Source organism: Myodes glareolus, chromosome 21, assembly GCF_982192425.1.
Source record: "Myodes glareolus chromosome 21, mMyoGla1.1, whole genome shotgun sequence".
Classification (NCBI taxonomy): domain Eukaryota; kingdom Metazoa; phylum Chordata; class Mammalia; order Rodentia; family Cricetidae; genus Myodes; species Myodes glareolus.
Genome location: NC_142046.1, coordinates 20,088,158 through 20,111,343, shown reverse-complemented (window position 1 = coordinate 20,111,343; position 23,186 = coordinate 20,088,158). Strand labels below are relative to the sequence as shown.

At 47.2% G+C, this 23,186-nt stretch overlaps 1 protein-coding gene across 2 annotated transcripts; it reads right to left on the bottom strand.

The window, feature by feature from the left end:
* Positions 1–473: 473 nt before the first annotated feature.
* On the bottom strand, positions 474–11,749 carry Glt6d1 (glycosyltransferase 6 domain containing 1). Of its 2 annotated transcripts, XM_048452761.3 has the most exons (5): positions 11,621–11,749; positions 9,866–9,945; positions 5,824–5,871; positions 1,924–2,061; positions 474–1,510 (listed from the first exon to the last, which is right to left on the bottom strand). In XM_048452761.3, the coding sequence occupies exons 2-5, from the start codon at positions 9,937–9,939 to the stop codon at positions 841–843; spliced, it is 930 nt and encodes a 309-aa protein (XP_048308718.3). In that variant the 5' UTR covers positions 9,940–9,945; positions 11,621–11,749; the 3' UTR covers positions 474–840. The 2 variants fall into 2 exon arrangements, with proteins under 2 accessions (XP_048308718.3, XP_087756252.1); XM_087900126.1 differs by lacking the exon at positions 5,824–5,871.
* Positions 11,750–23,186: the final 11,437 nt, after the last annotated feature.

Below are 23,186 nucleotides of genomic sequence, written 5' to 3'. Positions count from 1 at the left end.
CATGCAAATTTGAAAAGTTTTTAAAAGAAAAGCAGTGCATCGAGCTCCAGCCTTCCACCCTAATGTAGAGAGAGGAAGCTGAGAATCACGTGGCATCAGCTCAGGACAGAAGAAAGGCCAACAGAACCGGATAAGATACCTAGCCATGAACCCAACACAGGTATGATGGGAGACCAAACCATGAGCACATAAGGGATGATGGGAGACCAGGCCATGAGCACACAGTAATGATGGAGACCAAACCATGAGCACATACAGGGATGATGGGAGACCAAGCCGTGAGCACTTACAGGGATGATGGGAGACCAAGCCGTGAGCACATACAGGGATGATGGGAGACCAGGCCCTGAGCAAACAGTGATGATGAAATATGAAACCATGAGCACAGAGGGATGATGGGAGATCAAGCCATGAGCACAGAGGGATGATGGAATACCAAGCCATGAGCACACAGGGATGATGGGAGACCCAAGCCGTGAGCACAATGGACTTTTATTGTTTTTTTCTTCTATAGATTAATATTAAAGCATTTTTTCATTGTGTGAAAAGATTTTTATTTGTAAACTAAAGTCTTCCTCCATTAAATAAAATATGCTCCGTATCTCAATAACTTCACGTTGCCTACACCACAGAGCTAACGGCATTATGTGTATGGACATAAAATATCACCTTTTATTCATTCAGTTTCAGTCAAATTGGCTGATTCAAAATCGCAAGAAAAAACAGTTGATTTGGAAAGAGTGTACATTATCAGGCTTCTGAAGTGTGAGTCTTTAAAAAGACATTCTGTATCTATAAGGAACTACTGGGGTTGTTCATTAGCCCATAAACACTGGCACATCATAAACTGTCTATGGGATACTGAGCAATCTTCATGGACCGCACTTGCCGAAGGGTGTGAAAGGTGGGGTCCCAGCTGTACTCTGGGGAGAGAAGCTTGGTGGGCTTGTTGAGGAAGAAATATTTGTTGAGGTATTTCTCGTAGGTGCTGTTGAGTCCGTTTTCCGCATCCAGAACAACCCCTTTCATGTATTCCTGAGTCAAGTCTAGAACCCGGAGGGGCATGCCCCCTACGATGGTGCCAGCGTAGTAGAAGTCCCCCAGCCCAAAGGGAATGTAGGCTGCTGACATAGGTCTCCTCTCATAAGGAAGATCCCCTGTCTTCCGGAAATACCACCAAGCATGGAGCTGGGCAACAGACATGCTCAGGGTCTCCACTCCAAACTCGCTCTGGAAGACCAGGTTCGCGCTCATGCTGAAGAGGAAGTCCACCTCGTGTCGGATGTGGTCTTGGATGTGCTCACCTAGCAGCTTCATGCGCATGAGGTCGTAGTTGTTCCACCATCTCTCCTCACCTATGAGGTGGATTTGAAAGGAGTGCCGAGGGTCGTAGTCCATTTCAGGTAGCTGCAGGAACCTATCCACCATGACGTAGAAGATCACCTTATAGCCAGGCATGAAGAACTTACTGGCTGATCGCAAGAATGGGTCCAGGTACTGGTCAGTGAGACTGGGAACACACAGAACAAGAAATTATGTTTCTAAATGGAGTGGGTGCACCCACTAACAAGAATGTGCACACCACTAACAAGAGAAGCGTCCTTGATACTGAAAACTCCAGTAGGTCAGGGTAGAGATCTGTTGGGTCTGAAAATCCACCAAGCTAGTTAGTAAGCCCATAGTTCTGACGACGGCCATGGAATTTTAGAACTACTGAGTCAGAGCTAAGTGGGGCCTTGCTTAAAACTCTTGAGTGGCCTTATGGACCTAGCCCTGGTACAGGGACTCATCGTAGCACATTCTGTTTGGTATGCTCAGCAGTAGTGATCACAAAAGGCGACTTATAGCTCTTTGGGGGCAAAACATCTATGGTTACTGAACCACATTTCCCAAGGTAAAGAGGCAGTGCTCCACAGCATTTACCTGCCAACTGCAAACACAACCAAGCCCACGGTGATGTTCTGCTTTCTGTAATATTTCCCAAGGGCCTCTCTGTCGAAGGTGCCTTCCCATATGACTGGAGCCAGCCAGTCCGTGGTGGTGATGACATCCACACGCATCCTATGGGACACACACAAAAGCAGAAGTAAAATTTGACAGCACGGTTCAACAGTCAGAAACTGACACAAGTCACCATGTCAAAGCCAAAGAACAGGCACGCGTTGGGTGTCATTGCATGGTGACAGTGTTGGGCACCCAATGCCAGGTGTTAGCTAACCCTGAGATGGCACCACCGACAAGGGGCCAATCAGATGTGGTAAACTCGGGTTCACTCACGTGACCCTGGCAATGCCTTTCCTCGGGTGAGTGCGAGTTTTCTTCTTGTTCTTCACGTGGGCACACAGCGAGCAAGTGGCTGAGCTGGCAGAGCCACAGCGCCCCCAGAGAGTCTGGCCTCAGACTTGGCATTCTCCTCTGAAGCCTGGGATTATTTATCTTGAGAGCTAGTTACAACTTAACCAATTAAAACATAGTAGACAACCCAGAGCCCTGCCATCGTCTTGGTTTTGCCTGAAGGCGGCACTGTAGGCAGGATCCCGGCTCCAGCACCTGACTTCCTTGCTCCTTTTCTCGCTCTGTGTACCCTGTGGTGTTCTAAACACATGGCTCAAGCCGTCTGTGTCATCCAACAAGAGTGAGATAGATTAGACTTGCATTAAGTACTGAGAAAATAGAAGGATTAGGACATGACAAGAAGGTGAGGCAATTACAAAATTAACGTAAGTCACTACATCAGAAGCTAAAGAAAAGTCACATGCCTAAATCCCTCAACACAAGATAAACATTATGGAGTCTAACACCTATTCATGATCTTTAAAAAAAAACTTCCACAAAAGGATGGGAATGGGGAGAAATGCCTAATATGGAATTTTTTTTTAAAAAAAATCTACTTGTCCTATGAATGTGGTGGTGTACATTTTTAATTTTGGGAGGCAGGGAAAAGTGGATCTCTATGAGTTTGAGGGCAGCTTTGTCTACAATATAGCATGCTTCCAGGCTAGTCAAGACTACAAAGTGAGACCCTGTTTTAAAAAAAATCTATAAATGACCTACAGCTAACATATTAAATAGTGAAAGACTGGCTTCTTCTCCCTAAGATCAAGAACATGACAAGGATGTTCCTCACATTGCTCTTTAACATAATGGCAGAAACCATGGCCATTTGAAGTAAGGCAAGAAAAGGAAATTAAGGCATCAAATTGGAAATGAGAAAAACAATGCCGACCATAATACATCATCAGTACTTAATCATCTACCTGCAAAATTCTAAGAAGAAAAATCATCTAGAATTCATAAGTAAATTAGAGAGCGTAGATTTTACCAGATTAGTTCCACACATTAAGTCCGTGTCTACAACACTAATGATGTAGAAACACAAAACGTGCTTGCTGAGATCCAAGTTCAGTTCCTAGCATCCACGTCAGGCTGCTCACCACCTCCTGCAACTCCAGCTCCCTCTTTGGCCTCTACAACATCTGCATTCATATGAACGTACATCTTCCCGGGGTATGTGTGTATGTGTACATATAATTTTAGATATGTATTTAAAATACAATATTGTTAATAGTGCTCCCAATTAAAATGAAACATTGTGGCATATCACTCTACAAAGAGCAGCTACTACCTCCTTGCCACCTCTGGCAGTGTCTAACATCTGCCCCTGTATATTGCCTAATGTGAAATATTACTGAAAGCTATCCCACCTGATCATTAGACTGCATCTTGTTTGCTCATCTGTCCGTGGAGGGACAATGAGTTAATTTACCTCCTAGATACACCGGGGATGATGCTCCCACGGAAACTCATAGATGAATTTTCTATGAGCATGTTTTAATTCTTTTGGGAATGGGTCTCTAGACCCAACTCCGCCTCTAGGTGGAATCACTGTCCTGTCACAATTCTCTAACTAGCTAACAAGTAGTTTTGCAATGCCGCAATTAAACCTGGCAGTTCAAATTCCTCTACATCCGAATGCCCTTCATTGTCTAGCTTTGTCTGCCCATCCTTCCCATGTTGTTGGAAGTGAAGTGGCTTGATTTGCATTTCCCAATGATTAATGTTGCTAAAGTAGATTCTGTATCTTTCTTGGGTATAAATATATCTTCCTTAGCCAGGTGGTGGTGGTGCACGCCTTTAAACCAAGCACTCAGGAGGCAGAGGCAGGTGGATCTCTGTGAGTTTGAGGCCAACCTGGTCTACAAGAGCTAGTTCCAGGACGGCTCCAAAGCTACAGAGAAACTGTGTCTCAAAAAAACAAAAAAAAATTATGATAAAAAACCCCCAATTATCTAAAAGGTGTTTGCATCACAACTGTGGAGGCACAGACTGAATTGAGAGAGTTTAGCAAGAGAGTCTGCTTCACCAAGAACAAAAGAGCCAATAAGACGTTATGCACTGTAAATAAGAAAACAAAATTGTACAGTTATTAAAGGGAACCAGCGATTTTACACATTTTAAATGCCGTGGCGTCCAATCCAAAGACTCTTGTTTTAGAAATTTGTCCTGTGGATAAACACATATCGGTGTGCAAATTCCATTCAATGTCCCTCACCTTGCTTATGAATGGTCATCTGAGAAGCAGTACCCAGAGGGAGCTGGTTAGCAAACTTCTGTAGCACAGAGCATGTGACACACGCAATATCTCAGAGAACTGTTGATAACATGCTTGCCAACCACCAATCATGACCTGAGTTCAATTCCCAACGTTCACATTAAAAAGGGGAAAAAAAAATCAATGGATGTAGGACCAGCAGGATGCCTCGAAGGGTAAAGGTGCTTTCTGTAAAACCTGATGACCTGAGTTTGATCCCCAGGTGAAAGAAGAGACCTGGCCGCTGCAAGCTGTCCTCCGACCTCTACATGCACACCACAGCACGTGTGCACACATGCACAAACACACACACAGATAAACAACAGCACAACAGTGATAGGTATGGTGTCACTGGCCTAGAAATCCTAGCCGCTGGGAGGCTAGCAACAGGTGGATCCCTCAAGCCTGTTGGCCAGCCCATCTAGCCAATCAGAACTCAAGTCTCAGTGAGCAACCCATCTCAAACCAAGGTGGAGGGCGGTCAAGGAAGACGCCTGAACTCTGGCCTCTACAAACACAAAGGAGAAAAGGAACAGAGAGACACACACGGGTGGAGAAGCAGCCAGTTCACCGTGGGAGGTGCCCACGTCAGTCCTGGGCCCGAGTTCGTGGCTAACCTTCCCGCTTCTGCCAGGGCCAGAGACTGCTAGGAAGGTCAGTAGTTGCCTTTTTCTGTTGCTTCCAGATGAACCTGAGGGAAACCTGGGCAAGCCTCAGACCCACCTGCTTCTCACAAGCCTCAGCTCCTGTTTGCTGAGGTTAAGCCACTAGGGATGGAGTGGTAGACATGTTGTCAAGGTGATACAGTAGCTCACACGTGTTCAGATACCAGCCACCTCATGGCCTTACCAACCCTTCCCCACCATCAGCTACAAGCACCCAGGAACCCCGGGCAGAAAAGGAAGATTTCAGACTGGCTCTCCAGCTCCACACACCAGTATCTAGTGAACACACCCTTGCTCTTCGAAACACCCCTCTCAGGCACGGCTGCCCCCGAGGAGCAGGGGCAAGAAGCTGCCTCATACCTCCTTCTCTGAAGAAACAGGAAGGTTAACCGTGAACGCAGGCCAAGGCACCAGCTTCCTCCAGGGCACTAGGACTTCCTGTCTTGAGGAAGCTCCCCTGGCCTCGTGTCAGAATGGTGGAAACAAACTCCTAATTCCAGGTGCCCTGGCAGAACTATGCTCGTGATGAAGCTGTCGCCTCTGAGCGATGCGTGTCTTTGCTCTTACCTGGGGTTAAACCAGTCTGAGCGCCGAAGTTCATCTTCCTGGAGGTTCCTGGCACAAAGAGCAGTAGGTTACTGCGGCATCTGTTTGCCCAGCCCTCATCGGCCGAACCCACAGCAGGCTGGGCTGCCCTCTCTCCTCCGTCCTCACTGCCTAGCCTCGGCTTTCAGGGGCTTTGGGACAGGGACAGGGCAGTGTTAAAGCTCTAGGGACACAGTCTGGGGCCAAGAAAGCAGCTGGGAGAGGAGGTATCTCCTGGTCTGGAAGGGGACAAGCTGGCCTAGGGAACAGATGGCAGGAATTGGGGGAGAGGTCACAAACAGCAGGAGAATGAAGAAAAGGGTACCTTGGTGGGAGGAGGAAAATGTTACTAGAGATTATAAACTCAAAAAAAAAAGTTATTTCCATGATGTAAAGAGGTCAGGAGGAGTCTATGTATTCACGTTTGATTCCCAACCCCTTTTCTGTGAGACAGGGTCTTACTATGCAGCCCTGGCTGGCCTGGAACTCACTCTGCAGACCAGGATGGCCTTGAACTCGCAGAGATCCACCTGCCTCTGCCTCCAGAGTGCTGGCATTAAAGGCGTGTCCACTACCCTCAGCTACCTTGAGGCTTTGAAGTGCAGGTGTTTTAGCTTCCTATGAGGTGGCTGCAGACAAGCACACTGCAGTGGAGATCCCAGCCATTTGAAGAGCAGTTTCACCTTATGCCAGTGACTTAACCCAGCCCACCTTCAATGACCTCAGGACAGCCAGATGCCTACAACTGAGCAAAGTCACCCACACTCAGCCTGCCACGTTAGAAAGTAAGAAAGGATTCAAGAGTTTCCTGTATCTGGACCAACAGTGGAAAAAAAAAAAGGTGAGTCAGGGGCAAAACTCTCTGTTTTAGTTGGGGTTTTACGAGTCTGGAGAGACACCATGACCGCCGCAACTCTTATGAAGAAGAATATGTAACTGGGACTGGCTTACAGTTCAGAGGTTTCGTCCATTATTGTCAGGGCAGGGAGTATGGCGGCATCCAGGCAGACATGGCGCTGGAGAGGTAGCTGAGAGTTCTATATTGGGATCCACAGGCAGCAGGAAGTGACTGAGCCAGTGGCCTGGCTTGAGCATCTGAGACCTCAAAGCTGCCCCCTAGTGAGGCCCCTCCTCCAAAAAAGCCACTCCCTATGGGCCTCTGGGGCTATTTGCATGCAAACCACCACACTCTCACTAACTATTAGTTTAACCACCTGCCTGATGGCTTCCAGTGTGCAACCTGGGGTGTTCTATGTCAGAGCTGACCTCCGGAGCTCTCCTGCTCTGATGTGTTCTGACGTGGCCTTGCACAGATACCCCACCACCAAATCGACGGCCTCCCAGGACAGACTGTCAAAATTCCATGGCACAAGATGACAAATGGGGAGTTTACCAAAAACCATCAAGTTGGTGTTGCTGGAGCAATGGCTCAGTGGTTAAGAGTACTTGGTCATCTAGACCTGAGTTTAGTTACCAGAACCCGTGTCAAGTGGTTCACAATTGTCTGTGACTCCAGCGCATCCATGACACATGCACACACCCACATGCAATCCTACACACATGCACTTAGCTAAAGATAATTTTTTAAAAATTAAGAAAAAAATCCACTGTGTTACAGTGTGTTAATCTTGTTAATTTCTAGATTTAGGGCAGAAATTGTGGCAGGCTAAAGAGTGGCCTGGCCTAAAGAAAGAACCCGATCCCCACAGAGACACTCCAGTTGTGAATGCCAGGCCCTTGTCTTGGGGAGGCCCACTTGTGCTAAGCTAATGAGCCAGCGATGATCCTGAGCTTCTGGTCTGTCAGTTCCTTCTCGGCAGGGGTGCTCCAACCAAAAACTTTACACAGCCCAGTTTCTTTAGATCCAGCCAGGACTGCATTTTCAGTTTATTACACGCCAACAAAACCACACCCGATCCTATTGACCCTGTAGGTGGGCTCTCTGATCTGGAGAAACCAGGGGCTGGGAACCACATGGGCTAGACTAAAACCACCCTCAAATGGATAAACCTCTCCTCCTTGATCCCCAAGTTCCCTCCGGGAGGTATTGTCCCTGTTTAAAAAAGACAACCTGCTGGGAGGTTTTTCCTCATATGGTCCTATCCCAAGAGACCCCCCAGTAAATACTACCACCTCAAGTGCTGTCTCTTCAGAAACCTGTAACACACACACACGCACACGCACTGGTATACCCATACACACATAAGTGCATGTTTACACATAGATTCACATACATACTACATACCTACTGACCCACATCGGGAGACTGGTTTCTTTTTCTGTCTCCAGCCCCTGTCACCATCAGACCCTCTGCCCCTGACAGTTTCACCCTCCGGTTTACAGAATGGTCACACAGTGAAGAATGGCACCCTGAGAGAGCGCCTCTCCTGAGGAGAGGGTTTGCCAGAGAAAATACAAGACACCACAGAATGTGAGCTTGAGAAACACAGCGGATGAAGGCTGGAGAGGCGGCTACTCTTCCTGAGGACCCAGGCCCCATTCCCAGCACCCGCTCCGGTTCCAGGGGACCTGAGGCCCTCTTCTCACCTCTGCTGGGACCAGGCACACATGTGATATACAAATGTGCACATGGGCAAAACACATAAAATAAAACTAAATAAAAGATAAGCAGTGATATGTTAAATGTCTACATTTCTGTTATTTTATGCAATGGAGGTCTGTGAGCATGATCTGCAGTCTATCAGGTGTGACTGTCCAGCTGCTGTTTCTGTCCCTAAATACATCAGCTCTGCCAGTACACATGTAGTAAATATAGAAATACAGCAACCTGATTCAAAATAAAACTGGCAAAGAAATCAAATGCCCATTTTATCCTAAAAGATGTACAGACAGAGGCCAAACATACTTGAGGGCTGGGAGAGGATTAATTTTTTAAAGTATTCTTTCATGATAGGACTGTCTTCCTTCCTTCCTTTCTTTTTTCTTTTCTTTCTTTCTTTCTTTTTTTTGAGACAGGCTCTTGTCAGGTGGTGGTGGCACTCACCTTTAGTCTCAGCATTCAGGAAGCAGAAGCAAGCAGATCTCTATGAGGGCAGCCTGGTCTACAGAGCTACTTCTAGGACAGTCAAGGCTACACAAAGAAACCCTGTCTCAATATGGGGCAGGGAGAAAGAGAGAGAGAGATTTACTATGCATCCCTGACTAGCCTGGAACTTTCTGTGTAGTCCAGGCTAGCCTCCAACTCACAGAGGTCCACCTGCCTTTGCCTCTGGAGTTCTGGGACCAAAGGTGTGCACCTCTGTTCTTAGCTATGACTGCTTTTCCTGTGGTGCTCAGAAACTTACAGATCCAGGAAGAGGCATAGAGGAGGGAGGAGTTAAAGTTGCTGGGGAGAGATATAGGCAGGTTAACAGATATTACCCTAGCAGGTCGATTTTCGTCTTGTTTATATAAGACACAAATTTACCACCTTTAATCACAGCACCTGGGATGTAGAGGCAGGTGGATCTCCGTGAGTTTGAGGCCAGCCTGGTCTACAAAATGAGTTCCAGGACAATCAGAGATGTTACACAGAGAAACACTGTCTCAAAAACAAACAAACAAAAAAATAAAACAAAACCAACCTCCCCAAAGACACAAATCTGGAACTTTGAGGTGGTTTATAATTGATGTAATTATAGCTCAGGTCTGGCCCAGTGGCTGAGCACTTACCTGGAAATGCTCCAGGTCCTGGTTCTATCCCCAGTACCACAAAACCAGTAATAACTGAGCACTCTCCTCCACCCAACTCCATTTTCATGACATTGTCACGTAACATATGAAATTCCACAGTGTATGAAATACCCCTGTGGGCAGGTCTGCTGTTTGCCAGCATCCAGAGTGGAGCCTGGGACGAGAAGCTCAACAAATGCCCATCTGGCGTCTGAAAATGAAAGAATTAAAATGTGCACGGTGTCCCCCAGAGAAGAAGTAACTTCTGGTTCACTCATGTGTTGATGGCATTTTTAAGGGATGAGAGTAACCCCCTTGGCCTTCCTGCAGGCTGTGGTTCATCAGTATTTACCTGAAGACGACCTTAGCCATCAGCAACAGGAAGAGGCAGAAAAGCAACATTAGCAGTCTCTTCTTAGTTTTCATTCCTTCCTGGAGGAGGGGAGGAAAAGAAGGTTCTAAGTGTGGGTTAAACGGACCCACTGCATCCCAACACCCCCAGTGGTGGGTTAGTGTCGGCACACATTTGGACACTAACTCAACAGTTCCTCCTAGAATAGTCAGTGAGAGGGATCGAGGTCATCTCTATTCTGCTTGACAGGCCTTTGGAGTGATCCTCAAAGATCTGAAACGTGCTGACTTGCCTTGTGTTCCCTGGAGAAGCCAGTCGATCTGTGCATGTGTGTGCGTGCGTGCGTGCGTGCGTGCGTGTGTGTGTGTGTGTGTGTATGTATGTGTGTGTTCGTGCGTGTGTGTGCTCATGTGTGTGTGCATACACATGTATGTGTTGCGTGTGTGTGTGTGTGTGCATGCATGCGTGTGCACATGTGTGTGTTGTTGCTGTGCACAGAGACTATGTTGGGTGTCTTCAGTTGCTCCCCACCTTACTTCTTGAGGCAGGATTTCTCTGAACCTGAGCTTCTCATTTCACCTACACCGGCTAGCCAGAAAGCTCTGGAATCCACCTGTTTCAGGCCCCTGAGCGTTAGGACTTCGGCCGTGTGCCACATCCCGCTTTCACACGAGTACCAGGAATTAAGCTCAGGTTCTCACGCTTGTGCAGCAACCACTGGCTCTCCGTCCTACAAGTCCATCTTATTCCCGTGAAATATCGTGTGTTTGTGGCAACGGTGTGGGATCGCGACAATGAGGTCTTCTGAAACCAACAAATTCGGCCCTCCAAGTTGGCTTTGTCATTTCTTCCCTCACAGGCATGGTGAGACAGACGACCTGGGGCCATTTACGCAGAGACCGTAAGGAGGGTCAGTGGCCACATTATGGGCAGGAGGCTCTAAGCTGAATCTGAGCTCCAGGTGGCATGGCACCTAGGTTGGAGGTTTCACCTGGGTCTGCTTGAACACTGTGTCCAGCGTGCTGACGGCAGCGTGCCAGCATGTGGTAGACTCATTCAGTAAGCTCCTGAGGCAGGGGTTGGGGGAGGGTGGGTCTGGCCCTGAGTTCAACTGAGCTCTGAGTGCACAGAACACACCAGCTTTGCGAGGCAAGTCCATCATGAGAACACAGAAGGCTAAGGGTCGCCTTTGTCATCTTCCATTGCTTGTTCACTGATGTGATGACAGTCTGGGTTTGTAGTCCAGATGTAGAAACTCATGAAACAAATGCATAAAATAAATTCACCTATCTCTTTTGCCCTTTGTCACATGGCTGCTGGGAAATGGGACATCACAGGTGGCTCACATCCTGACTCTACTGGGCGATTCTTCATGAGACGTTACCCTGCTCAGAAATACCCTCGCAGTTTGAAGATCGATATCTTTAAGTTCACTACTATTGGGAATACATGGACAAGCGAGCTGTGGTCCATCCAGCTAGCCACTCTGTCCCCAGCTGCTTCCTAGTGATCTCTTGAGGCATCGGCAACAAGTTCAGAGGCCAGGGTCAGAGGAGGCTGCCTACACGCAATATTTTGTTTTGTTTTGTTTTGTTTTGTTTACTGAAACAGGATCTCATTCTGTTGCCCAGACTGGCCTTGAACTCACAACAATCTTCCTATCTCAGCCTCCCAAATGCTGAGATGTGCACCAAGTCCAGCTCCCAGGCACGACTATCCAAAGTCTCAACACCCACTCCTTCAAAGGCCCCTTACCTTGGATCAGGGTGGTGTTAGAAGACAGCCGAAATGCCCTTTGAGGACCAGTGTTTCCCAGGGAGTGTATCTCTAGGACTTGGCTGCGTGAAGTACCTGGTTGCATCCACTGCTTTTGTGGTGTGTGGATCTTCAGTTAATGGTGATGTCATCAGCATCACAATGGCACCCGGCTGGTTCTCTTCATGACCAGTCAACATGACTTGGTCCCGGTGAAAACATGAAAGGATTTCTTAGACTATTCTGCGGCTTTTGCTTCTTCTGCTGTGGCCTTTCTTCTAAGGACAGATACCTCCTGGTAGAGAGGGTTCGGGGTGGCATGTGTGCTGTGTGTCTTGTATGACAGAGAGGTGCCCTCCCCGTCCTTCTGGAGACACTATTGATGAATCTAAAGAGTGAAGCCCTTCTTACACTTTCTCAGACTCTTGTTTGTGTGTTCTTTGCCTGCTGATAGAAGCACGGGGTTTCATTTTAGACACCATACGAACCCACTATCACCAGACAGCTCTGTGTGATTATAACATAACTCTGTATTTATTTGTTTGTTCGTTCTACCCTTGAAAAGTAAGGAAACCCAGTGCAGTAGTTTGAATGTAATTGGCCTCCACAAGCTCACAGGGAGTGGCACTATTTGGAGGTGTGGCTTTGTTAGAATAGGTAAGGCCTTGTTAGAGAAAGTGTGTCACTGAGGGAGGGCGGGCTTTGAAGTCGCCTTTGTTCCAGATACTGCCCAGTGCCATACTAGTTCCTATAGCATTCTGGATCAAGATGTAGCCAGTACCACTCCTGCCTGCGTGCCGCCATGCTCCCCACCATGACGATAATGGACTGAACCTCTGAAATTGTAAGCAAGCCACCCCAATTAACTGCTTTCCTTATAAGGGTTGCCATGGTCATGGTGTCTCTTCACAGCAATGGAAATCCTAACTAAGACACCCAAAGTGTGACTTAAGGAGTTTAAACACATCCTTAGGCTCCAGTCAGAATCCAAAAGAAAAAGATGAGAAGAAAAGCTGGATGGTGGTAGTGCCTGCCTTTAGTTCCAGCACTTAAGAGACAGAGGCAAGCAGATCTCCGTGAGTTCGAAGCCAGCCTGATCTATAGCGCTAGTTCCAGGACAGCCAGGACTACACAGTCTCGGAGAAAAAAATATTTACACCCTCCTGAGTCAGCACTCAGAATGGTAGGTCATTCCTAGCAGGAAAGAATTCTGGGAAGGAAAGGTACTATATTCTAGGGTGGCCCACATTCCTGGGGTGGTCCCCTGAGCCAGGTCCCTGACCTGCCCACTAAATCAAACCTGGATGGAGGAAGCCAGAGCGTGTCTCCACCTAGAGGTGGATTCCTTTCTTCACAATTGAGTCTGTTGTGTCTGAAGCCAGCAAACAGGTGAACTCTGGTGCCCAACTCCATCCTCAGGAAGGTGGGCACTTCCATGCCAGTGTCTGACCCTCACTGCCTCATGTAATCCACCATCTCCTCTCCCTTTCCTCCACCTGGACACTCTTCTAGCACAGACGGCTGAGGCGCACACCTTCCTACACAGGAGGCTCTCCCTACGGCAATGGCTAAGCTCCATTACCCAGCTGCTTTCCACAGTCAGCAGCGCTGATGCCATATTGTCAGAGTCCCCGTCAATTTCGGCTTACTGTTATCTGCTGCGCAAAGAACGTGTTCACCAAACTCAGCCTGGAATTTAGTCCCCAAGGCAATCAGTGTATTCTAAGGGTAGAAACAATCCAGCTGTGGGCTCATAGGGGTCTTAGTGTGTGTGTGTGTGGGGGGGGGGTGATCAGATTAGCTTATTCATTAGGGTGCAGCTCCATGGCTCAATCCTGGGGGCCTTTTAGTTGTTTCTCGGCTGTGACTCTGTGTTGACCAGGCTGGCGTCAAACTTGTTGTGTAACAGAGAATTGTAAGGAGCCGTCCGGATATCGCCATTACAATATGGCGCAGGTGGTCCTGCAGCTTGGGGGTAAACAAATCCTTGTTTGATGTTGCCACGTGAGGCTGAGCACCCTTTGCCTACATTTGCATAACTGAGCCTTGTCCCTGGCCAATCTCGAGGCCCCGGACACCAGCAGAGTGGTATTCACCAATCAGGACAGTATCCGAGTCCCTCCACCCTAGAAAAGCAGCTGCCGCTTGGGCTTCTCTCTCTTTCGCTTCCCGCTCTCCCTTCAACCAAGAGGCTCCAATAAAGTGTGATGTGAGAAGAATCCTCGATTCGTGGTCGTTCTTCCTTGCTGGTCAAGGGGCGTGCCACAGAGAATGACTTTGAACTTCTGATTCTCCTGTGCCTACATCCCGAGCGCTGAGATTACAGGATTTTCCGCAACCCTACCTCCCCATACACACCATGTAGATGGGATAGGACCCAGGCAAGCACTCTACCAACTGAGCCACGCCCCAGACTCCCAATGACTTTCTTTGTTTTGCTTCAAGTTTGTCATTTTAAGTTGCCTCAGTTGAACTCAAACTCCTAAATGTAAAAAATTCTCCCACTTTGTTGTTTTTTAGGTTTTTGGTTTTTTTCGAGACAAGGTTTCTCTATAGCTTTGGTGCCTGTCGTAGAATTAGCTCTTATAGACCAGGCTGGCCTTGAACCCACGGAGATCTGCCTGCCTCTGCCTCCCGAGTGCTGGGATTAAAGGCGTGTGCCACCACCGCCCTGCAGTTCTCCCACTTTAATCTCCCGAATAGCTGGAATAATAATCAAAACACTGTCCCCAGTCTAGAATGAAAACACACACCTCTATTATTATTATTATTCTCTCATAATGCATCCCAATTGCTGCAGCCTCCCCTTCCTCCATTCCTCCTAGTTACTCCCCCCCCCCACCTCCCCTCTCCCTCAGATCTTCAGAAAAGAGGAGACCTCCCAGGGATATCAACAGAGCTTGGCAAGATGCAATAATACTAGGCACAAACCCTCATATCAGTAGGAGGTAACTCAGTAGGAGGAAAAGATCCCCAAGAGCAGGCCAAAGAGTCAGAGACATTCCCACTCCCACTGGCAGGAGTCCCACAAGAAAACACAAGCTAAACAACCAGAATGTGTACGCAGAGGACCTGGCATAGATTCCGTTGTTGCCGCTTCCGTCTCTGTGAGTCCCTATGAGCCCTGCTTAGTTAATTTTGTGGGTTGTGTTCTCTTGGTGTCTTCAACCCTTCTGGCTACTATAATCCTTCCTTCCCCTCTTCTCCAGGATTCCTGGCTTCCACCTAATGTTTGGTTACGGGTCTCTGCATCTGCTCCCATCAGCTTCTGGAGAATACCTCTCTGATGACAACTGGACTAGGCACCAATCTATGACACAGCAGAATATCATTAGGAATCATTTCATTGATTTGTTTTGCCAGTCATGTTTGGCTCTGCCCTAGGTCTCTGAGTCATCCAGCTTCTGGTGCCTGGCTTTCCAGGTAGTGTTGGGCATGGGCTCCCTCTTGTGGCATGGGCCTCAAGTTAGACAAGTCATTGGATGGCCACTGCCACAAGTTCTGAGCCACCATTGCACCAGCACATCCTGCTGGCAGGATAGGTTGTAGGTCGAAAGCTTTGTGTCTGGGTTGATGCGCTGATCCCAATGCTGGACGTCTTGCCTGATTACAGAAGATGGCTTGTCCAGGCTTCTTATCCTCCACATCCTAGGAGTCCTCGCTAGGGTGACCCTCATAGGTTCTGGGGAGTTTCTACCGCATGCACTAGGTTTCCACATCACCCCCCAAGTCTCCCTCCCTTGCCTGATCCCGCTTGTTCCCACCTATCCCAAGTCCACCCACATAATCTCTTTCCCCTTGCTAGAGGGATCCCTGTGTCCCCCTCCACCACAGCCCTCCTGGTTACTTGGCCTCTCTGGGTCTGTGGATTGTAGCACGATTATCCTTTACTTAACAGACAATGTCCACTTATAAGTGGGTACATACCATGTTTATCTTTCTGGGTCTGAGTTTCCTCACTTAGGATGCTTTTTCCTAGTTCCATCCATTTATTTGTTTGTAAATTTCATACTATCAATTTTTTAAACAGCGAGTAATGTTCCATTGTGTAAATGTACCACATTTTCTTTATCCATTCTTCAACTGAGGGGCATCTAGGTTGTTTCCCATTTCTAGCTATTATGAATAAAGCGGCTATGAACGTAGTTGAGCAAGGGTCCTTGTGGTCTTACGGCATGTCTTTTGGATATATGCCCAAGAGTAGTATAGCTGGGTCTTCAATTTTCTGAGGAGCCGCCATATTGATTTCCAAACTGGCTGTACTCCCACCAGCAATGGAGGAGTGTTCCCGTGCTCCACACTCTTGCCACCATTAGCTGTCATTAGTGTGGTTGATCTTAGTCATTCTGACAGATGTAAGATGGACTTTCAAAGTAGTTTTGATTTGCTTTGCCCTGAGGGCTAAGAATGTTAAATATTTCAAGTGTTTCTCAACCATTTGAGAGTCCTCTATTGAGAATTCTCTGTTTAGATCTGTACCCCGTTTTTAAATTGGACTATTTGGTTTGTGATGTCTAGTTTCTTGAGTTCTTTTATATTTTTAAATTAGCTCTCTATCAGACGTGAAGTTAGGGAAAATCTTTTTTCATTCTGTAGGCTGACGTTTTGTCCTACTAACTGTGTCCTTTGCCTTACAGAAGCTTTTCAGTTTGCCGTTTATTAATGCTGATCTCAGTGCCTGTGCTGTTGGTGTTCTGCTTAGGGAGTTGTCTCCTGTGTTCAGGCTATCCCCACTCACTCTTCTATCAGGTTCAGTGTCTGGTCTTATGCTGAGGTCTTTGATCCATTTGAACTTGAGTTTTATGCCGAGTGATAAATATGGATCTTTTCGTATTCTTCTACATGGAGACATCCAGTCAGATCAGCACCATAAATTGAAGATGCTTTCTTTTTTCCATTGTGTATTTCCAGCTTCTTTATCAAAAATCAGGCGTCCATAGGTGTGTGGGTTTATGTCTGGGTCTTTGACTCAATTCCATTGATCAACAGGCCTGTTTTTATGCCAATACCATGCGGATTTTATTGCTCCCGCTCTGGAGCACAGCTGGAAATCAGGGATGGTGACCCCCTGGACGTCTTTTATTCTTCAGGATTGCTTTAGCTATCCTGGGTTTTTTTCTTTTTCCATATGAATTTAAGTGTTGCCTTTTCAAGGTCTGGAAAGAATTGTGTTGGAGTTCTGATGGGGATTGCATCAAATCTGTAGATTGATTTTGGGAAGATGGCCAGTTTTACTATGTTAATCCTGCCAACCCATGAGCACGGGAGACTTTTTCATCTTCTGATATCTTCTTCAGTTTCTTTCTTCAAAAGCTGAAGTTTTTGTCATACAAGTCTTTTACTTTCTTGGTTAGAGTTACACCAAGATATTTTGTATTATTTGTGCCTGTTGTGAAGAGTGTTGTTTCCTTGATTTCTCTCTTGGTCCCTTTGTTATTTGCATATAGGAGGGATACCTTTTTTAGTTAATCTTGTATCCAACCACTTGACGCAAGGTGTTTACCAACTGTAGGGATTCCCTGGGAGAATTTTGAGGGTTAATTATGTATACTATCGTTCATCTGCAGATAACAGTACTTAGGAAAGAAAGAATTTTTCCAATTTGTAATTCTTTGATCTCCTTTAGTTGTCTTATTGCTCTAGCTAGAACTTCAAGTACTGTACTGAATAGATATGGAGAGAGTGGACAGTCTTGTCTTGTTTCTGGTTTTAGTGGAATTGCGAGTTTCTCTCCGTTTAATTTGATTTGGGCTAAATGCTTTCTGTATATTGCCTTTATTATGCTCAGATACGCCACTTATCTCCCTAATCCCTCCAAGACTTTTACCATAATGAGGTGCTGGATTTTATCAAAGGCTCTTTCAGCATCTAATGAGTTGATCATGTAGTTTTTTTTTCAGTTAGTTTTTATGGGGGGTTACATTGACTAATTTTTATATTTTGAACCACCCCTGCATCTCCAGGATGAAGCCTACTTGATCATGGTGGACAATAGTTTTGATGTATTCTTGGATTTGGTTTGCAGTATTTTGTTGAGTAACTTTGCATTTATGTTTATAAGGAACATTGGTCTATAATTCTCTTTCTTTTTCATCTTTAATCATTTTTAATCTGTGATTTGGGTATCAGGGTGACTGTGGTCCATTAAGATGAATTTGGCAATGTTCATTTTATTTCTATTTTGGGGGTTAATTTGAGAAGTATTAGCAATAATTCTTCTTTGAAAGCCCAGTAGACTTTTTCACTAAAACTGTCTGGCCCTGGCCTTTTTTTTGATTGGGAGACTTTTAATGACTTCTACTAATTTCTTATGTGTTATACGTCTGTTTAAGTTGTTTATGTGATCTTGATTTAACTTAGGTAAGCGGTACCTATCGATAAAACTATCCATTTCTTTTAGATTTTCCAATTTTGTGGCGTACAGGTTTTTAAAATATGACCTGACGATTCCTTGGATTTCCCCAGTGTCCCCCTTTTTGTTTCTGATTTTGTTAATTTGGATATTCTCTCTCCATCTTCTAGTTAGTTTGGACAAGGGTTTGTCTTATTGATTTTCTCAAAGAATCAACTTTTCATTTCATTGATTTTTTTTTTATATTGTTCTCTTTGTTTCTATTTTATTGATTTCAGCCCTCAGGTTACTTCCTGCCGTCTGAATCTCTCTCTCAGATGTGTTTGCTTCTTTTTGATCTAGAGCTTTCAGGTGTGCTGTTAGGTTGCTAGTATGAGATCTCTCCATATTTTTTATGTAGGTACTTGTGGGAATTGCTACCCCGAGTTATATTTCCCTGCCCCGATTTGTGCTTATCTGCAGAGAATCATAACTTCCCTCTACTCCTGGAGTTGGATGAGGAAGTTTAAGTGCATGTGATTATTCCTTGATCCCTGCCGGGGTCAGGTGAGAGTCCCTCCTTGGGTCAGGTGACAGTCCCTTCGCAGCCCCCTCCCCATTTGGTGCCATGGTATAAAAGCTGGCCCCAGCAGAACAATAAACAAGCTGCTGTTTCACCTCAACCTCGTGCTCTGTGGATTTCATTCAACCTGGATACCCTCCGCCGAGACTCGTGTTTCCAGACCGTGCTGGCGCGGTAGGTACTCACTGCTATAAACTTTCCTCTTAGCATGCTTTCCTTGTGTCCCATAAGTCTGGGTATGTTGTACATTCGTTTTCATTGAATTCTAGTAAGGTCTTTAATTTCTTCATTTCTGTCTTGACCTCGTAGTCACTCAGCAGCACACACACTCTTCCCTCCTGTTTCTCGGGACTCTGCCAGCAGAAACTCCATCCCCAGGTATGACCCTTTGATCTTGCTCCTTCAGAACCATGTTGGAGAATATTGTTTTAAAGTGTGTTGCTTTTGTTTATGTTGCATTTGTTTATCTCTGTGAAGCTGTAATTCTTTGCCTGTCTAAAACACCTGATGGTCTAATAAAGAGCTGAATGGCCAATAGTGAGGCAGGAGCAAGAGTAGGTGGGGCTATCAGGCAGAGAGAATAAATAGAAGGAGAAACGAGTAAGAAGAGGAGCAATAAGAGAACGAGGGGAGGAGGATGTTGGGGTCAGCCACCCAGCCAGCCACCCAGTTACCTACCCAGTCAGCCAGTCAGCCAGCCAGTCACCCAGTTACCCACCCACCCAGCCACCCAGCCAGCCACCCAGCCACCCAATCACCCAGCCAGCCAGCCAGCCACCCAGCCACCCAGCCACCCAGCCACCCAGTCACCTAGCCAGCCATGGAGTAAGAGTGAAAGTAAAATGTACAGAAGAAAAGGAAGAAACCCATAGGCAAAAGGTAATTGGGATAATTTAAGAAAAGCTAGTGAGAAACAAACCAAGCTAAGGCTGGGACATTATAAGTAAGGATAAGCCTCCATGTGATTTATTTGGGAGCTGGGTGGTGAGCCCCCCCCCCAAAGAGCAAAACATCAACCAACAACACAAAACAAACTTTTCTTTCCTTATAAAATTAGCCTGCCTTAGGTATTTCATTATAATAACAAAACTGAGAAGTTTGCCCCATTTCTCAGAGAACATCAGGGAGCCATGGTTTGGTAGGATGCTAACTAGAAGGTATTTGACCCATGTCTGAAGCACAGATTTGCTTATAGAGAGTCTTGTTTTCCTCGACCCACTCCTGCCCAAGAGCATGGGCACATCTCCACCTCTACACAGTTCTCAGGGGCTGTGGAGTTCAATGTTGACAACTTACCAGGGTCTAGGGTCATTTGGAGAAAAAGTTCTAGGCATTTCTGTCCCCACCTCTCCCAGTCTGTCTTTCTTCCTGACTCTTACGGCAGCGTTAGTCCTCCTGTCATCGATTTGGGGGCGCGACCTATGACCCCTGGGAGGCGGGTCCTTCACTCCAAACCGTCCTAACACTAACAGCAACGCTAAGTATTTCTTAGGGTGCTGGGTGAGTTTGATTCATATCGTTTTGTTTTCTTAGGAATGTTATAGCTCTCCTTCAACTGCTAGAGGGAGAATTACATGAGAGTGTCATATGGGGATGAAGAACGTCTCAGCGGCTAAGAGCATTGGCTGCCCATCCATAGGGTGTGTGTGATCTCCAGCACGCATGCCGGGCAGTTCACAACCATGTAACTTCCAGCTGCTGGCGATCTCAGACACACACACACACACACACACACACACACACGGCAATCTCCCCTGTCTAGACCCTTGGCTTTGTCAATGCATTAGTTTATTATCTTTTTAACAGCACTTTACCTGTGCTGACGTGGAGGCCTGGCGACTCTAAGTCCTGGAAGTTTCTCAAAAGGGTTTGGGGATAAGGACCATAGCTGTGCCTGCATGGAACAGAGCAAGAGAACTTTCTAGAATGTCTTACACGGGTCACCCTGGCACTTCCAGGGCCTGTACTTGTCACTGCATGCAACTTTTTTGTCCTGTGCCCTATGTGCTTTCAGCCTAAAGCAGACCCAGGACGCCTGTGTTCCGTGGGGGCGCACTAGAGCATCTGGCAGAGGCCATGGAGGAACCTCCGTGGCCACACAAAGGGAGTGGCTCACCTAGATGCTCCCCTACCGCAAAACACCTTCCCTATGCCCACCAACAGCCGGAGCTCCAAGACCCAGCTGCAGAGACCTAGAAGGGAAGCTTGGACATGTCTTCTAGGCAGTTAGAGATGTTTCCGTATTGCCCACCTGAAGCACAGTTCTTTCCTTTTGCTGAAAGTCCCTCTGGAACTTGCGTGACTAGGAAATGTATCCCGCTCCACCTCCAGACAGAAAGCCAGGGCTTGCTTGGCAGGGAGCCCTGCAGAGTGGGATGTGGGCCTTGTGTGCTCATTGAGCATCTATGTCTATGCAAACGGAGAAGAGTGGTACCCACAAACCATGGCCCAGTCTCACTCACCTTCTTTCCCTCAAGATGGGTCATGGGAGGCACCTTTTCTAGAACTTCTGGCCCTGTTTGTTAATCATCTGGTTGGGGTCCTCTTACTCCACCCGTACACTTCAATGACCAATCTGGGCAGCTTTTTGTTTCTCTTCATGTTTGACCTCAGTGAGAGACATCAATTGTCAGATAAGAGCAGTAGGAGATGGCGCCCCCTAGTGTCACAGTCTTGGGTGGCTTTAGGTAGCCAGACCCTTCTATCCTTCGAGTATTATAGCTTTGTTTAGCCTGTAAAGTGAGGATACCTCAATTCTCAACAATGGCCAGTGTTATAGTTCCCGGCCCTGTGCTGTCTGAGGCCCTTGACTCTGGAGTCTTGACAGCTCTTGCGAATGCTTCAAGTGCCCACGGCCTGTGGTAATTCCTCTCTGACTTTTTACAGCGTTCTGTCCTCCAGCTTCTGCTCCCCAGCCTCTTTTCGCCTCCACTTCTTCTCTTATCTCTGACCAGCCCGATCCCTCAAATAGTTGGGGGCCTCCTGTTACTATGGCCACTGTCAGCGATTGAGAAAGGGAGCTGCAGCGGCTGCTGGCTCTCCCTCATGCACGCGGCTGCTGTGCAGGTGTCTATGCAGCCAGAGGCTCTGATGTTCTACAGCTGGACCTGCCCACTGCTCAGCCGTACTCGCCATCAGTGGTCAAGCATCTGGTGGCTCTGCCACTTCTACAGCTCGGCATGCCAACTCCACTGCCTCTGCTGCCACTGATGCTCCATTGTCTCTCCTGCTTCTTTTGTGTGTGCGTGTGTGCATGCGTGTGTGTGTGTGTGTGTGTGTGTGTGTGTGTGTGTGACCAGCTCAGCCCACACCAAATATAGGCAAGGCCAGTCAAACCGAACATGCCTGTAATGCCATCACTTGGGAAGTGGAGGCAAGATGATCAAGAATTTGTGGTCATCTTCGGCTACATGAATCCTTAGCTCAAACAAGCTTACAAACCACAATAAATGTCACACTCAAGGAAAGGTTTTTATTGGACCCAATGCTGCAAGACCGGGGTAGCTAGCAAAGGCTGTGTCAGGCAGCTCATCAAACTGGATATAAACCCGGCGTTTCCTTCCAGTCAAAGCAAACTTGTGGTGTAAATAAAGTTCGTGTTTGCACCGATCACAGTGTTGCCTCTTCTCTACCTCTCACGAGCAGTCCTGCGAGGTCACCAGGGCATGTGGGCCATCTCTGACCTGAGTAGAAATGATCCTGGAGTCACCTGAAGTTCCCCAAGGCTTGTGACAGGGAAAAGCCCAGTACAAATAGCTTGGGATAGTCCCGGGTCAGGCTAAAGCTTGGGAGCTCAAGCAAGAAGGGCCCAATAGCAGGGAATCTATAAGGCTGCTGGACTGACAGCTCTTCTGCTCAGCACAGCTGGGGGACTAAGGAAAAGTCAACAGCACTGGTGTCATGTTGCCCCATCCCTGTTTACAGGAAAATGATCAACAGAAAGGGAGATTAGAAGTCAAAGAACTTAGCATTGATGTTAACTGTGTGTGGTTTCAATGATGGTTTCTAACGCTTGACACCTGCCAGGTACCCAGGGACAGGTGGGCACCCTTCCTCTATCTCAGAACCACATCAGCCCAGAGCACATAGATGGCAGAACCACATAAGTAGGGAAGTGGCAGTCAGCGGGTGTCAGCCCTTTAGATGGCCTGGAGGGGGCTGAGCTCTTCCGGCTGCCAAAGTTTCTGGCTGCCAAACTTAGCCTTGTTTCTTCAAAGGAACAAAGCCTCCCCTCTGCTGCCACCAACGCACCTGTGTCCGGAGGCAGTGGGCGCCAGAGTCCTGCAACACAGCTGTAAGAGCTGTGCAGACATTTCCAGAACGCGTCTCACCACCGCCTCCCACAGCCAGTCCCCAGCCAGGACGGGAACGCGTCTGACCCTTTGATCTGTGTGCTCGAACCACTGTACCCTCACAGTCCAGAACATCGTTCTCTCTCAGGACCCCTCCACAATCACTCCAGGGCTGACTTCACGAGCACTTCCTCACTCAGGTTCTTTCTTGCAGTTTTGGAACCACAGGCTACATTCAATGGCATCCTCCGGGCCGGGTGGCGGGCTCTGCTGTAGGCCTGAACTGCAAGATGTGCAGATGGCTTGGGAGGAGCCAAACTCACTCCAATGTAAACAATGAGGTCAGACAGGGTGTGGAGA

What these genes read in the sequence shown, in the direction of transcription:
- Glt6d1 (XM_048452761.3), bottom strand. Translation starts at nt 9,939, where the DNA reads ATGAAAACTAAGAAGAGACTGCTAATGTTGCTTTTCTGCCTCTTCCTG. An exon ending in ATGGCTAAGGTCGTCTTCAG is followed by an intron (nt 5,872 to 9,865) that starts GTAAATACTGAT and finishes TCTTTGTGCCAG; the next exon opens with GAACCTCCAGGAAGATGAAC. An exon ending in GTTGTGTTTGCAGTTGGCAG is followed by an intron (nt 1,511 to 1,923) that starts GTAAATGCTGTG and finishes GTGTGTTCCCAG; the next exon opens with TCTCACTGACCAGTACCTGG.